The following is a 16,382-nucleotide window of genomic DNA, read 5'->3' on the forward strand; positions in this document are numbered from 1 at the left end:
ATGTAAAGATCTTCAATTAGAATTCAGCATCTAACCAGTGGCATAGTATATCCATAGGTATGCAATGTAGCTCAAAAGCCGTTTTCCATCTGCAGATAAAAACAACAACAACCTACCAACACTTGCCTAAGAGCAGCTTCACTCAAGACATTATACCTAGTCCTGTGCCAATAGGATAGAAAACACACAATGCTGTATTAGCTAATTGCCTGGACTTAATCCAGAACTCAGTTTAACCCTGAAAAGGACGAGAAAGACTGCTACTTAAGAGTCCTACACCAATCAAGACATGCAATGCTTAGACCAAATATTTGAATATTTATACAAACCAATTAGCCCTTCGATTCCATCAGTCTCCTTGCAGGAGCCAAGACTGGTAGGCTTGCTTTCTTGAGTAACATCCCATCCCATCTTGGTCATCTGCACGTTTCTCCCACTTCCAAACAAGTGTAGGAATAGTGGAAAAATTAATGTTATAGTAGATTTTTTTTTTTAAAAAAAAGATCATTAATATAAAGCGCACTGGAATATTTCCTCTAAACACAATAATGTTAAAATTAAAACCTATATTTTAGTATATTATAAAAGGGGGGAATTCTTTATTTCTGGCAGAATACTAAGTGAGATCTCTGAACTCTGCATACTGATGAACTCAAGCTAATATTATTGCCTACATAATTTAAGGGTTTGTTGGCAAATGTTTACTAGTTCCCAAATTTCCCTATTAAAATTACATTTTTCCCAGTGTTGTGATATCTTCTCTCATATTTCTGTAGAAAACTGGGCTATATCTCAGCCTTCTTTAGCCCTCCAGATGAATTGGACTAAAATGCCTAGAATGTTTAGCCAGCATTTCCAACAGTTTTGCTTTCTTCAAATTAAACAAATCATTCTCAGTCACCATCTGTACAAATATCTCCTAAAAGATGTTGAAGACTCTTTTGTGATAATACATGTTCACATCCATATGCATAAAGTACAGTATAAAATGCCTAATTTTAATAAAACTAATTGTTTCTTTGTTTTAAAAAATACTTCTTACAGTTCCACCAAAGATCCATGCAACTGAAAACCACTACACGGTGGTTGAAAATTCACGAGCAGTTCTGTCTTGTGTTGCTGATGGAATGCCAGCACCATCAGTGACCTGGAGGAAAGGTGACACAAGCCCTTTAGCTAAGCACAGATCTGAACCATATGAAGACTTCATTATAGAGAATGCTAAGGTAAGCCTCAATTAAACCACTTTATAATGCTTTGGTAAGGCCACATTTGGAATACTGCATCGAGTTTTGGTCACTATGATGTAAAAATAGCAATAGCACTTAGACTTATATACCACTTCACAGTGCTTTACAGCCCTCTCTAAGCGGTTTACAAAGTCAGCCTATTGCCCCCAACAATCTGGGTTCTCATTGTACCCACCTCAGAAGAATGGAAGGCTGAGTCAACCTTGAGCCTAGTGAGATTTTACTGTATCTGCCAAACTGCTGGCAGCTGGTGATCAGCAGAAGTAGCCTGCAATACTGCACTCTAACCACCGCTGAGACTCTAGAAAGAGTGCAGAGAAGAGCAATAAAGATGATTATGGAACTGGGGGCTAAAACATATAAAGAATGGTTGCTGGGACTGAAGAAGAAGAGGGAGTCGAGCTATTCTGCAAAGCACCTGAGGGTAGGACAAGAAGCAATGGGTGGAAACTAATCAAGGAGAGAAGCAACTTAGAACTAAGGTGAAATTTCCTGACGGTTAGAATAACTAATCAGTGGAACAACTTGCCTCCAGAAGTTATGAATGCTCCAACACTGGAAGTTTTTAAGAAGAGATTGGATAACCTTTGTCTTGAAGTGGTGTTGGGTTTCCTGCCTAAGCAGGGGGCTCCAAGGTCCCTTCCAACTCTGTTATTCTATTCTGAACAGCATGCTTAGGAAAGATGATAGTGAGGATAAGGACTGCCTTTATTGTCTAGGTCATCAAACTTGTACAGGACTAAATATTATTAAAAGTGTTTCTGAGGTTCTCCCCATAGTACAAATAGCTATTATATTTTTGGGGATTTTGCTTTTTGTTTAATATGTACTATGAATATGGAATTGTTTTCCTTCTCTATTTAGCCGGAAGATTCTGGGAGCTACACCTGTATTGCTAGCAATGTGGCTGGTGAAGACACCCATACTGTCAGTTTAACAGTTTATGTGCTCCCAGCTTTTATTGAACTCCCTGGAGATGTAGCTTTAAACAAAGGAGAACAATTGCAATTAACTTGCAAAGCAACAGGAGTTCCTGTACCCAACATTAAATGGACATTTAACAATAATATTATCCCAGGTGAGTTAATCCAGAAAACTATAGTAAAAGGGAGGCTGTAAAATTAGATGTAGAGACACGTTCTTTCAGATTGAAAAGCATCCCCACCCACGTACACACTGTAAAGATAGCCTTTGGTTTTCTGTTTACCATCTGCAAATCTGAAATACACTATATAGAATGTACATGTAATTGTACGAGAGCACATTGAACCAATTTGATTCAACCAACTCAGCTCAACTCGGCAATAACAGAGTAGAAAGGATGTGGGAAGCAAATCAAGGTTTAATTTCTGTTCTGATCCTTCCTTCCTTCCTTCCTTCCTTCCTTCCTTCCTTCCTCCCTCCCTCCCTCCCTCCCTCCCTCCCTCCCTTCCTTCCTTCCTTCCTTCCTTTGTGAACAATGTGATTTGCAAAATAAGTTGTCCTGATGAGCTAAGGAGGGAAGCCATGAGGAATCCCTAGTGTCTGTAAAAAAACATTTATTTCTGGTACTGATAGAAGATAATATTTGTAGCTCAGAATTGAACTGTGAGGTCCTTGGTGTGTCTGAACTTGTTGGCTTTGTTACAGAAGTTTTATTACCAACCTGGCTAACATCATTAGTGCTTTGGTACTGGGTCATATGCTTTGTTTGTGTATATTATTTTTTAGGTTTAACCTGTAGTTTTGGGACTAGAGAAATACAATTCTTTTACTTTAATCCCCAGCTATAAAATGTATTACTAAAACATCAAATACCTATCAAATACTTAAAACCATTAAACACCACCTTAACTCTAGCTACCAAATGCCTTAGTTTCCTAAATATGGTTTTGTTTAGAGACACATTGGTCTGAAAGGAGTTCAGCAGCTGAAAAACAATCAGCAGAAAGTTCTATAATAAAACATTTACAGGTAGTCCTTAACTTAAAACCATTTCTTTAGTGACTGTTTGACATTACAACATCACTGAAAAAGCAACTTACGACTGTTTTTCCCCAATTACAACTCTTGCAACATTCCCATAGTCACGTGATCAATATTCGGGTGGCTTCAAAAATTTTAGCAAGGGGTTTTGTGCCCAGTTGCTGGGTGGGCGTTAGCCTCCTGCACTATGAAAGGGGTGCCTTTTTGCTCTCCCCGGGCTCCAGAGGCTTTCCTCGAGCCTCTGGAGGCCAAAAACAAGCCCATTTCCAGTTTTCCTGAACTTCCGGTAGGCCCGTTTTTCACCCTCCCTGAGTTCCGTGCAGGCCCTGCACTTAGCTGCATCCAAAATGGGCCCTGTGGGGACTCCTGGGAGGGGGAAGGCAGGGTGGGCGGGGCCAGCCAGGAGTGGGATTCGGGGGTTCTCAAAACTGCACAGAAACTTAGCTAGAGGTTCTCCCGAACCCTTGCGAACCCCCAGTAGGCCACCCCTGATTTGGATGCTTGGCAAATAGCATATATTTATGATAGTTGCAGCATCCCAGGTCCAGGTGGTCACCTGTCGTCACCTTCTGACAAGCAAAATCAGTGGGGAAGCCAGATTCAATTAACAACCGTGTTCCTAACTTAACAGCTGCAGTGATTCCCCCAACGTTGGGGGCAACAAAGGTCATAAAATGTGGCAAAACTCACTTAAAAACTGTCTTGCTTAGCAACAGACATTTTGGGCTCCATTGTAGTTGTAAGTTGAGGATTAGCTGCATTGGGAGCAGAACATGAGACAAGAAGACAATATGGCTTCCCCTTTTGTCCCCAAATTTTGTTTTTTGCTTTTTGCTGCAAAGCAAAGTCAATTATAGGAAATATTCAATATGTCTTTAAAACATCTTTTAATGAATAAAATAAATTTTACAAAGATGTTTTAATTTATGTTGGTTTATTTTTTTCAACTTCTCTTGTTCGGTTAGCACAATATGATGGAGTAAATGGATTGAGTAAACTTGTTATTGAAAGAGTGTCTAAGGAAGACTCAGGAACCTATGTGTGTCTGGCAGAAAACCTAGTTGGTTCTATCAAGGCTCTTGGATCTGTTTATGTTAAAGGTGTGTATTGCTGATAAGTTTTGGGCTTGTTTCACAGTTTTCTGCTTTCATATTGCATCTAACTACAATATAATGGGTGGCATGGAGGAATAATGGCAATAAAAATATTCAGCTTACAAAAATAAAGCATTTAATTATGATCGATAGGTGGAATGAAAATTTCTGTTTCCAATTTGGGTTCAAATAAAATTGGGTGCATATTGTAATTAACAAATTGTCTTACTATGCAAATGATTCAATGCAAAAATAGCAGAAATGCCTAGAAAATTATGATGGCTAAATCTCACTCAATTATTACATATACTTATGGATCAGATCCACATAGCATTTCCTCAATATTGTGAGTTTCAAGTTTCTTCAGACTTTTGTTTTCTATTTAGTTGCTTATACTTATTATTTTGAAATTCAGAACCTCCGGTATTCATGGGAGATTATAATTCCAATTGGATTGAACCCTTGGGTGGCAATGCTGTTCTCAACTGTGAAGTCACAGGAGACCCTCCTCCAACTATTCAGTGGAGCAGAAAAGGAGTTGGCACTTTGATCAGCAATCGAATCAGGCAACTTAGCAATGGATCCCTTGCCATCCATGGCACAGTAGTGAGTTAGCACTGAACTAATGCAACCATTGGATTTAATTAAACACGATAGTATCCATCTCGTACCAGCAAGGTGTCTTGCTGTGATCATCCCACTTATTTTTATGACACTGTTAAGGGATATCAATTCAACTTGAACCTTTTCTTTTTTGTAATTGCTGCAGATGCTCTTTTCCTTATATTCATATATTCTAAAATATTTTTGCATGCATATGTGTGTATAATTCCAGATTTTCCTAACCTTTCCTAGATACAATAGAATTACAACTGCCAATGCAGGGCAAAAGATGGGAATTATGGCTGGGAATTATGGGAGGCATATTTGCAGCACATGTGGAGAGAAATCCCAAGTAGCATAGTATTATAAATATCTTTATTTTATTTCTGACCAGTTAGGCTATGCCTCCATATTGGCACACTCTAAAATTGGAAATTGGATCATATGTAAACATGTGGATTTCTTTTAATAAAATCCACATACTAAAAAAAATATTATTTAGCTAAGTTATATCATATCATGAAATAATTAGAAATATTTGTCTGCAATGAATAATTTCACTTAAATCCTACATCTGCAAATCTATAAGATATTGTTTAAAATAGTCAGTCCCAGACTGAACAAATCACCTGTGTTTTTTTCAGAATGAAGATGCTGCAGAATATATATGTATAGCAACAAATGATGCTGGTGTAGTTGAACACCATGTCACTCTTACATTACATAGTAAGTTACAGACCCCTATTCCTACAATTTCCTAAGAGTTATGAAATGTGTATCCAGGTGTATCTGCTGTACTTGTAAATGTTAGTAGCTTCCAAGCAAACGGAATTCTTTATTTAACACACATTCTCTCCAACTCACTTCCCCTTCAGTTTTAGAATCTGAACAAGAGATGAATTAATGATGCAGTATCATGTCAATGACCCATAGTCAACTTCATAAATAAATCTCAAACAATATATTTTCTAACATGAATTTGCTTTCAGATTTCACTTCCTTCATCTCCTTCTTGTCAAGGAGTAGGTTTCCATAGCCTCAGGGCCTTCAAATGGGTCTGGAGATTCGGGAATTCTTAGTCAAACACCTGGATGGCATCAAATTGAAATAGAGAGTTTGCAAATGAGGAAATTTTCACTTAGCTTATTTGAAGAATACGGGTTTTGGGGGCATCTAACTGGAACTGACCCAATTCTGTGGTTCAGAATATTACTGCTTTCCAGTTTACTAAACACTGCAGTCTACTTATTGATTTAAAAAAAGAGTTTAAAATGTTTATTTTTTTCCAAAATGATTTGGATAAGGAATGTATTGAGAGAAAATATTGTTATTTGCCTCAGTGTTACATAATCTGGGATAAGTCCTATAGATTCCAATGATGTTCATTTTTGAGTAAGCAAGTATAAGATATTTTGCCTATTTTAAAGAAAACTTGAACAAATATGACTATATAAACACACCTACTCCTGTGCAGATTTTCTTAGTTTGGTATGAGGAGGCATCCAATTAAGAATTTCAAGGATTATCATGCTTTTTATTTTATTTTATGAGGAATTACCAGAGGGTTAGATGGGTATAATAGGGGTGATATGATAGCAGATGCCACAAAGAAGAGGGTGTCAAGCTATTCTCCAAAGCACCTGAGGGAAGGACAAGAAGCAATGGGTGGAAACTAATCAAGGAGAGAAGCAATTTAGAACTAAGGAGAAATTTCCTGACAGTTAGAACAATTAATCAGTGGAACAACTTGCCTCCAGAAGTTGTAAATGCTCCAACACTGGACGTTTCTAAGAAGAAATTGGATAACCATTTGTCTGAAGTGGTGTAGGGTTTCCTGCCTAAGCAGGGGCTGGATTAGAAGACCTCCAAGGTCCCTTCCAACTCTGTTATTCTATTCTAGATACTTTTGTTCATACAATAAAATATATCATGAGAAATATACAACATTCTATAAATACACAACTGGATAAGAAGTAGAATACAAAGGATTTAAGAATAAACATAATAGATATTATTCAGATCAGCAATAAATTTATTTGCCCAGCTTTAATATTCCTGAAATTTTTATTGCTTCTTAGTATACTGTATTAATCTTGCTTTGAACACCATTATGCTTGGAGAAAAATCATGTGCCTACTTTTATTATGGCAGCATAATGGTTTCCCCAATGAACAGTTAATGGTGGAGATGGAAGATAAGCTGTGGAAATGATTCCCATTTTTGAAAGAATGCTCAGGGCATGCTGAAACATTTTCCCTTGGTGAAAGAGACAAGATACAGCACAGACAATTGAAAGAACTGGGCTTTTCCTTTGAGTTTTAAAATATATCTTAAGATGGTCAAATAGTTGTATGGAGCACTTGAAAAGCTCTCTTCAATTTTGTGCTGAGTAGGAGACTATATACCCATTTCTGAATATTACATCAAGAATAATGTGACAGTGTATTGTATGTCCTCTCCAGCCTTATTTTTTCATAGCACAGGTGAATATTTTGAGCGGTGGGTCACTCGGTTGGATTGACTGTTTTTCTATCATTCTCATGTTAAGGTTTTCTCTTTCTTTCCTGATTTAGTCACACTTTATTTTATTTGTTTCCCATCGGTAAAAACAGAAAATAGCTTCCAACATTCAGAAATTTGCTACTGAATATTTTGCAAAGTAATCCCTGGAGGCTTTTGAGGCATAAAAAGGTTGCAAGGTACAAGCTATGGATTGCCCACCCCTTACTCACAGCCTCTCACTTGCCTCAGGTTAGATTTGATATAATAGCAAAAATGCCTGCCACTTACGACCATTAAAAAATGAAAATAGGGCAGTAAATGGATTTGTGTAAACTACATAATTATTTAAATAAGAGAAATGGAAGTAGTGTTGCATTATAGCATTGAACAGACTACGGGAAAGTGTTAAAAAGGAGAGAGCTCTGCTGTTATTGATTTATCACAGTATCTCAGCCAATTCAGGAATATTTTGTTCCTCTTAGGTGCACCTGTTATTAAAACTGAACCAGTAGAGATCATTGTTGACGCTGGAACCACAGCAGCGCTGAACTGCCAAGCAGAAGGAGAACCTCATCCAACTATTGAATGGTCTCGTCAAGGCCGGCCTCTTCTGAATCAAGACCGAATGACCGTTTTGACGAATGGCTCCCTGCGTATTGCAGTTGCTCGTAAAGAGGATACTTCTGAATATGAATGTGTAGCTAGGAACCTCATGGGTTCTGTCCTTGTCAAAGTGCCGTTCATTGTCCAGGGTTAGTATTGAGGCTCGAATTAGCTTAATGAGAAGCCCTTTGTAGTTAATCAATCTGTATTTTTAAATAGAAAAGCAATACAGATATGTCCCTATATTTATATCTCTTGCTCAGTAAAGTTTTCTACTAAGACATTCTCCTGTCAGAAGGGAGAACTGTTCTGTGGTTTTAGAAATAATATTAATTGAAACCTGAAAATCTCATATAAGATCTAAATTTGTACTTACTGGAAAAGATTGATTTTACATCTCTGCATTAGTCTTTAAATTCAACTTTCATGGGAAGTAAGGGATATACAGTATATGTTATTCACAAGGTATGGTTTCTAAAGACATGCCATTCTTCTTTCTGCATGCTCTAGAAACAAATTATTGAAAATTTAAGAGTAAAGAGTGAAGAATAAGAGTGAACAGTTCCACCAATTTTTATTAAAGTGTACCTCAATTATTAGAAGCTTAAGAAACAGAATAATGTCGGATTGAAGGCTGAATCCTTCAAAATGATTCTACCCATTCTTTGATGGCATTGAGACTGGGGGTACTTAAGGTTCCAATGCTTTCCCTAGAAGTAGAAAAAACCTGGACTTGGAGGCTAGACTTTGGTATGGTTTCTCCAATGCTGCAGAACACATTTGCAGATATTCCGGCCTTTTGAAGGTTAGTGGTGAACTAGGCTGCCAGTTATTACTATGTCATATTGTGATCTGTTAACACTCGAAGTGGTGAAAGAGGAAATAAAGAATGTCAGATTGTGAACTGATCAGAATCTATGGAATGAATTCTATAACAAATAAATGTATACCAAAATATTACTCATGCCATTATTTTCTCTCTTTTTTTGTTCTTGATATATAAAGTATTATTTATGACCATTTGTTTTTAACTTGCTTCCTATCTTATCAGCCTTTTCAAAACATTAATAAAAGGAAGTTAGGAGGCATACTTTAATCCATCCATTAGTTCGACTATTTTAATTATGTAGATAGAATAATATCTTCAGAGATTAGAGGCAAGCCTATAGGCCATTTTTAGTTTGTGATAGGATCATGAAAAGGTGAGTTTTCCTGATTTCTCAGAAGCCAAGAACAACAATTGCTAATTCTTCTGAATCACTTCCAGCCAAGTCTTTATTCAATATTGTCATAAGTCATAACAAAATTGTTGTAGACCAGTAGTCTACAGGTCAACCTCTTGGTTTTTTTAAAGACTGAAGTCAATAACATGTGTGTATAGGTTCTAAAAGGAGTATTGTCTAAATTAATGCAATTTGTTCCATTGCAGTGCATGGTGGGTTTTCTCAATGGCTTGACTGGCAACCATGTAGTGTAACATGTGGCCCAAGTGTCCAAAAGAGGATTCGTCTATGCAACAATCCCTTTCCTGCTAATGGTGGACAAAGCTGTATGGGGCCTGACTATGAAATACGCATCTGTCAGAGCAAATTGTGTCCAGGTAAATGCTCATCTTTTGTTTATTCACATTGATTATCTTATAAATCTGAAACTGACACCATAAATGCTTAGGAGATACTTCCACCATGATTCAGTGCAATTAATTATTTTATTACTCATGAATAATTGTGTTATCTCTTAGCATTCATTCTTGATGCCGATGTTATTTAAATGAAATTCCACTTGTGTCCTTGGAACTTTCTTCCAAATTCACAAACTTGGCAATCACAACTACGTTTAGTTTCTTTGATTTGATCAAGAGGACGTACTAAGGATATACTGAAAAAATGGTCAATGTTGCTATTTAATCTCTACCACCAGGCCATCGAACCTTTTATTATTGTAAATATGAAGTTATCAATCATTTCAGTGCATATGAGTAACTGCAAATAAATTGTGAATGCTATTTAGTGGATGGAAGCTGGTCAGACTGGGGAACTTGGGAAGAATGCTCTAAAACCTGTGGGCAAGGCAACAAAACCAGAACCAGAAGTTGCAGCAACCCTCCAGCTCAACACAGAGGAAGACCTTGTGAAGGCAATGCAGTAGAGTCAATGGTGTGCAACATAAGGCCCTGCCCAGGTGAGAAATGATGTGCTTGACATACATTTCCTTTTCTTTCTGAGATGTGATTTTTTCCCCCGTCAATGAATCATTTTTAAACATATCTATTTGTTGTATCCAAAGTAAACACTGGAAGTGATTTTAAGAAGAAGGAAAATTAAGATTTCAAGGAGATTTTACTCTACTACAATGTTTCCATAATCTGCTTTGAGATTCATTTGGGATTGCTCTTCTTAATTTAATTTTTTTAGATACTAGATTGTAAACTGCCACGAGCATTTCTGTTCTGAAAAGTGCTGAATGGAGTTAATACATTTATAAAATTAAAAACTTCCTCTTAGAAAAGCAAAAGTAAAATGGTTAGATCCAAAGTTTGTGGTCATTAAAAAAAAATCATGTCTGCCTTTATATTTTTTCTTTGATTCCCTCTTACATTGTACGAGAAATAATAGGAGTGGTAGCTCAAAATGCCCTTGTTTAGGCAGTTTTCTTCTTCAAATATGTTGCAAAATTCTTGGAATCCTCTGATAGGCTTCTGGAGAGAATCAGAGGACCAAAAAAAAAAATCCATTGTGCAAATGGCCTTCACACATATGTCACTATCATCCATTCCAATTTGTATTTTTCTTCTCCTTTCTACAGTTTCTTTTTGGACTAACTTTCTTTGCTTCTAGTTAATGGTGCCTGGAGTTCCTGGTTATCATGGGGACCTTGCAGTGAGACATGTGGCAAAGGTACTCAGAACAGAATAAGGCTGTGCAATAATCCTCCTCCATCATTTGATGGTTCTTCCTGTGAGGGGCCTGACGTACAGATGCAGGTTTGCAATGAGAGAAATTGTCCAGGTAAGTTATAAATAGATTTTGTTTTTCATCTTAGTTTATAGAAAGTACTTATTTTTCCCCCCATTCTGTACATCCGATTCTCGCATTTTTCTTGGCAAGGACTTTTTGGAAGCAGTTTGCCATGGCTTCCTTCCTAGGAGAGAGGGAAAGACACTACTAGGCCAAAGTCACCCAGATGGCTTTGTACTTAAGGTGGAACTAGAATTCATGATCTTGCAGTTTTTAGCCAGATGCTTTAACCACTACACTAAACTGGCTCTCATTTAAATGTAGTGTATTCTAAATATAGGGTGAGACAGAAATGAAGGGAAGTTTGGCTAAATTGATTTTATGAATGAAGAGGGAAGGAAAGGGAAAATTTAGCATGTAAGCTCTTTAAATAAACCTCTGGGGATGTGCTCAGGTAATAAATTAATGAACAAAGAGAGTTCTAATTTCTCTCCTCCATATTCTTTAATAGCAGTACTTGGCTCTCAGTTAACAGTTGAGCTTATAGATGAGGAAGTCAGCCAAAGTAGTAGCAGCCAGCCTATGACAAATGCAAAGTTTGATTTTGTAAGATGAAGGAGGGTGAGTCTTCCTTCATATAGAGAATATTCATATTCTTAAATACGGCTTGGAACTTAATAGCAATAGCTGTCTTAGACTTAGATACTGCTTTATAGTGCTTTTCAAAAGTGGTTTACAGAGCCTGCATATTGCCCCCCACAATCTGGGTCCACATTTTACCAACCTCAGAAGGATGGAAGACTTAGTCAACCTTGTGTCAGTGAGAAGTGAACTCCTGGCAGTGAGCAATGAGTTAGTCTGTAATACGGCATTGGCTCCTTAATCAGCTGCTCTAATGTGTAGATTTCTTAGGCATCAGATTTAGTTACACAGAATTTGCACAGCAATTACATTTGCTATTTCTGATTTAAATGTTTATGTCGGTGTATGTAAAGGATGCCTCTTTTCATTTAACTAGTAAATGGAAAATGGACTTCCTGGTCTAGCTGGAGTGCCTGCACTATGTCCTGTGGAGGTGGTACCCAACAGAGAACAAGAGATTGCTCAGACCCACCCCCAGAGAATGGTGGACTCAGATGTGAAGGGAACAATCTCCAGGTTGACTTTTGCAACGTTGACCTCTGCCCCAGTAAGTGCACAGGGCCAATTTGATGTATACTGAGAAATATTTCATCTTGTAGGTGATTAAAAACTGGATTGGAGTCTTGTCCAGAAGAGCTATAATGTTACATTCCAGGTAGGAGGGCAGAGGAGTGATTTCAACATAGTTATTTCCAAAAGTGTTCCCTTGTCTTTATTTAACAATAGGCTGACAATAAACGCACAATTGTTACATTTTTCTTATTGTTATTAACTGCTGTGCCTTTCAGTATAAAAAAAATACTGATTTGAAAAATATCCTGTTTCCAAAGGACATGGAAACTGGAGCCCATGGAGCAACTGGGGGACTTGCAGTCGAACATGTAATAGTGGCCAAATGAGAAGATATCGGACTTGTGACAATCCTCACCCACTTAATGGAGGAAGAGCCTGTGCAGGGGCTGATACACAGACTCAGAGGTGCCATGCTGAGCTGTGTCCTGGTGAGTTAGGTCGAGACAGACAGTCGGGTAGGAAATACAATATTCTGGATGTCTGCAAAACAATGAGGTTATTTCTAACAATAACAATAGAAGCACACCAGAACTGAAGATCTATCTCATAAGACCCTGCCCGTTCATAGGGATAAAAATTCTTCACAAACTCTGATGGATTTGAAATCTGGATATTTGTGAATGAGCTATTGGTTGTTATTTCTTTTGTACCAATCTACATGTTGCTGGAGTATAGCTCTGTTTCCAACCAAAATAATGCTGCAAAGAGGAACAGACACTAAGGTGCTACGCCCCCCTTTGCAATGACTATTTTGCTTTATATAGCATGAAGGCATTTTGCATCCCAGACCCTGATTGAGGAAAAAAAATAAGGGATGTATAAAATCCATTCATGGGGATGGATGAGATCAACCCACTTTTGAAGAGACTGACCTGCTGTACCTGTTTCTTAACTTGCAAACATCCATCATATATATTCTTTATTACTATTTTACTACACAAAATAGATGTGTGAATGTGCATGCAATTTTAGTGTGTTCTGAAATAGATATTAAAGATTGTGAGTAAAGTTCCTGAACTGTATGTAAGTGAGGAATCTTCTATTCCATCCCCCCACTTCCTTTCCTTGCCTATTCTTGCTCCTATTCTTGCTCTAGCCTGCTCTATTTCAATCCTAGATTTCATTTGATCTCCATTCATCTACCTTTTGACTATTGATAGCCCTTTCATTCATTTATGCATGATTAGCAATAATTGTAATACTTTCATAATTATTAATATATATTATTCATAATAATTGTATAATAGTTGCATTTGTCATTGCAAAAAAACAACAACTCCAAACTCTTGAGAAGCATTAATGAAACATTGTTATTTTTTTTTTTTATTTTGCTTCTGTATCGGTTTGCAGTGGATGGAAACTGGGGTCCATGGCAGCCTTGGAGTACATGCTCAGCATCTTGTGGAGCAGGGGAAAAGATCCGATCACGGTTGTGCAGCAATCCACCTGTCTCTAACAATGGACGTCCTTGTCCTGGAGATGGGACTCAAATATCCAGATGTAACATTCAGGCTTGTCCAGGTACCTGTGCACACCTATGTTTATGTCTCAAATGCTGGAGGGAAGGAGAAGCACTTTATGTTATGGGCAACTCAGGGACGTGCGGTCAGGGGAGGCAGAGCCTCACCGCTCTCATCATGAAAATAAAAAAAAAGGGAAAAGGGAAAAGGCTCTGAGGAGCCTTCTGCACACGTGGTCCGGGAATGGGACCACATGTGCAGGAGGCTCCTCTAGCCTCAGCCTCCCTCCTGCACATGTGGTCCCATTCCCCGCCTTCCTGAGTCAACATGAAGGGGACCGCAGAGCGTGAGCCGCGGTCCCACGGAGCGCGCTCTGGGGTCCCCTTCATATTGACTCAGGAGTCAGGAAGGAGGGGAATGGGACCATGTGTGCAGGAGGCTGAGGCAGCTTCAACCTCCTGCACACGTGGTCCCATTTCCCGCCTTCCTGAGTCAACATGAAGGGGACTGTGGAGTGCGAGCTGCGGGGAGCGCGAGCTGCGGTCCCCTTCATGTTGACTCAGGAATGCGGGGAATGGGACCATGTATGCAGGAGGCTGAAGCTGCCTCAGCCTCCTGCACACATTGTCCCATTCCCCGCATTCCTGAGTCAACATGAAGGGGACCGCAGCTCGCGCTGATGATGTCACCAGCCTCACCAGCCATAAACCTCACCGCACGTCACTGCAACTCATTATTGGTTACTACTTTCCATGCATGAAGAAAGTATATTCTGAGTCCTAATCTGCTTTGATGAGTCTTGATTCTTGGATTTAAACAGTATGAGGTGGATAGATTAATGATTACTGGAATTGCAGCAGCTTTAAGAGGAAATGTAAAAGTTTCTTCTAAGTCAAATGACAACTTAAGATGTTATTGTCCAATCTTTGTCTTTTATTGAAGACATTATGTAATGAATGCTGATCCTGTCTATTCACTGAATACATTCAGCACTATTATAATGGTATAATGGTACATATGTTGAAATTTGTAATGTAAATCCGTTGCTATTTAGATCCTTAAGAACTGAACTAGATTCTAAATAGTGCAGAGCTGGTGCAATTGCAATGTTTATTTCCATTATTTTTCTTGTATTGATTATTTCCATTATTATTTTTGTAATGTTTTCTATCAAAAAAAAATCATCTTGCACATTAATACAGATTGGAAGACACTTAGCCTGTGCCTCTTTTAGTTGCAGAGGGAAGAAAGAATAGAGAGGTACAGCATCAACCATATTTATCTTGAATTTGATGTTCAAATAAGAACATAAAAAAGGAAATGAAAATAGCTAAGAAAAGTCCATAGCTAGGGACCATAAAAGGTCCTTTACCTGAAGACAAATAGGGTAGAAAGCATTAAGTTTTGTCAAAACTGCCAAAATGTTGAACCATTGGCATCTTAAGAATTCTTAAAAATAGAAAGATAAATAAAAAGATAAAGATTCATATAAGGCTGTCAGGGCAAAGCCAAACACAAGAAAGAGTTTTGCAGATGTGTTTCATATATAAAACCTGATGTCCCAAACTTATTTATTTCAATGCACAATTTAGTGTCTCCTCTCACTTATGTTCTACAAAATTGCACAAACACCGAATTAGCAAATATTATGTGATTACTCCTGGGGAGAATACAGAATTACATTCCTGTGATCCTTATTTAATATATATTTCAGCACACAAAAAATCCAAAAAATTGTGAATTAAATACTAGTAGATGGTGAAAAGGATACTTGTTTATAGTACTAGAGCTGAAACAGGAATACAGTGCATCATCTTGTTCGACCTTTTTGTGACCAATACACACATTTATAAACTTTGCATTTTGATTTTCAACCAAGTTGCTAGTCCTGATTGTGGTCATTAAATGAGGACTTCCTGTATTATGTTACTGACTCAGTGGGTAGATTTACTCAGGATATTTACTAAGCTTCTGAACAGAAGGACAGTAGAGCACGACTTCTAATACTGCAGCAGATCTTTGATATTTTCTGGTATTATAAGCACTTGGACTAGCACAGTGATGGCGAACCTTTTTTGGCTCGCGTGCCACAAGTGGGGGGAGAGCAGGGGGGTCGAGTGTGGGCGTACCGCACCCATAATGCAACGTGCGACCCCACAGTGCGCATGCGCGCACAACGCGTGACTCCTCCCATTTTTACATGCTTTTTTCGCCCTCCCCAGGGTCCAGGGGCTCCCCTGACCACCCCGAGACCCTCCGGAGGCTCAGGGACCATCCGGAGGCTTCCCTGAAGCCTTCGGAGCGCTTAAAACCACCCTCCGAGCAAACCGGAAGTGACTTCCGGGTTGCTCGGAGGGTCGTTTTAAGCGCTCCGAAGGCATCAGGGAAGCCTCTGACGGTCCCTGAAGCCTTCGGAACGCTTAAAACGACGCTCCGAGCAACCCGGAAGTCACTTCCGGTTTGCTCGGAGGGTGGTTTTAAGCGTTCCGAAGGCTTCAGGGATGGTCCCTGAAGTCTCCGGGGGGGCTCTTTTCGCCCTCCCCAGGCTCCTATAAAGCCTCTGGAGCCTGGGGAAGGCGAAAAATAGCTTTTAAAAAGGTGAAGTCAGGTGGCCAGCGCGCGCATGCGCGCTGGCCAGCTAACAGGGCAGCGCCTCGTGTGCCCTGACAAATGGCTCCGCGTGCCACTTGTGGCACGCGTGCCATAGGTTCGCCATCACTGGACTAGCATATT

The 16,382-nt window shown here is 38.8% G+C and overlaps 1 protein-coding gene across 1 annotated transcript in view; it reads left to right on the forward strand.

Moving 5' to 3' along the window:
- The window catches only part of HMCN1 (hemicentin 1), a gene marked incomplete at its 5' end in the record, with an annotated part of 236,014 nt that overhangs the window by 198,779 nt on the left and 20,853 nt on the right, over positions 1–16,382 (forward strand). The window contains 12 exons of the mRNA XM_081947388.1: positions 1,045–1,226; positions 2,115–2,328; positions 4,181–4,315; positions 4,725–4,915; positions 5,557–5,638; positions 7,897–8,166; positions 9,447–9,617; positions 10,028–10,198; positions 10,855–11,025; positions 11,993–12,163; positions 12,447–12,617; positions 13,540–13,710. Of these exons, the coding sequence (XP_081803514.1) occupies positions 1,045–1,226; positions 2,115–2,328; positions 4,181–4,315; positions 4,725–4,915; positions 5,557–5,638; positions 7,897–8,166; positions 9,447–9,617; positions 10,028–10,198; positions 10,855–11,025; positions 11,993–12,163; positions 12,447–12,617; positions 13,540–13,710 (2,100 nt within the window). The remainder of the gene's footprint in view (positions 1–1,044; positions 1,227–2,114; positions 2,329–4,180; positions 4,316–4,724; positions 4,916–5,556; positions 5,639–7,896; positions 8,167–9,446; positions 9,618–10,027; positions 10,199–10,854; positions 11,026–11,992; positions 12,164–12,446; positions 12,618–13,539; positions 13,711–16,382) is intronic.

Source organism: Natrix helvetica (assembly GCF_964273705.1).
Source record: "Natrix helvetica genome assembly, chromosome: 3".
Taxonomy (NCBI): domain Eukaryota; kingdom Metazoa; phylum Chordata; class Lepidosauria; order Squamata; family Natricidae; genus Natrix; species Natrix helvetica.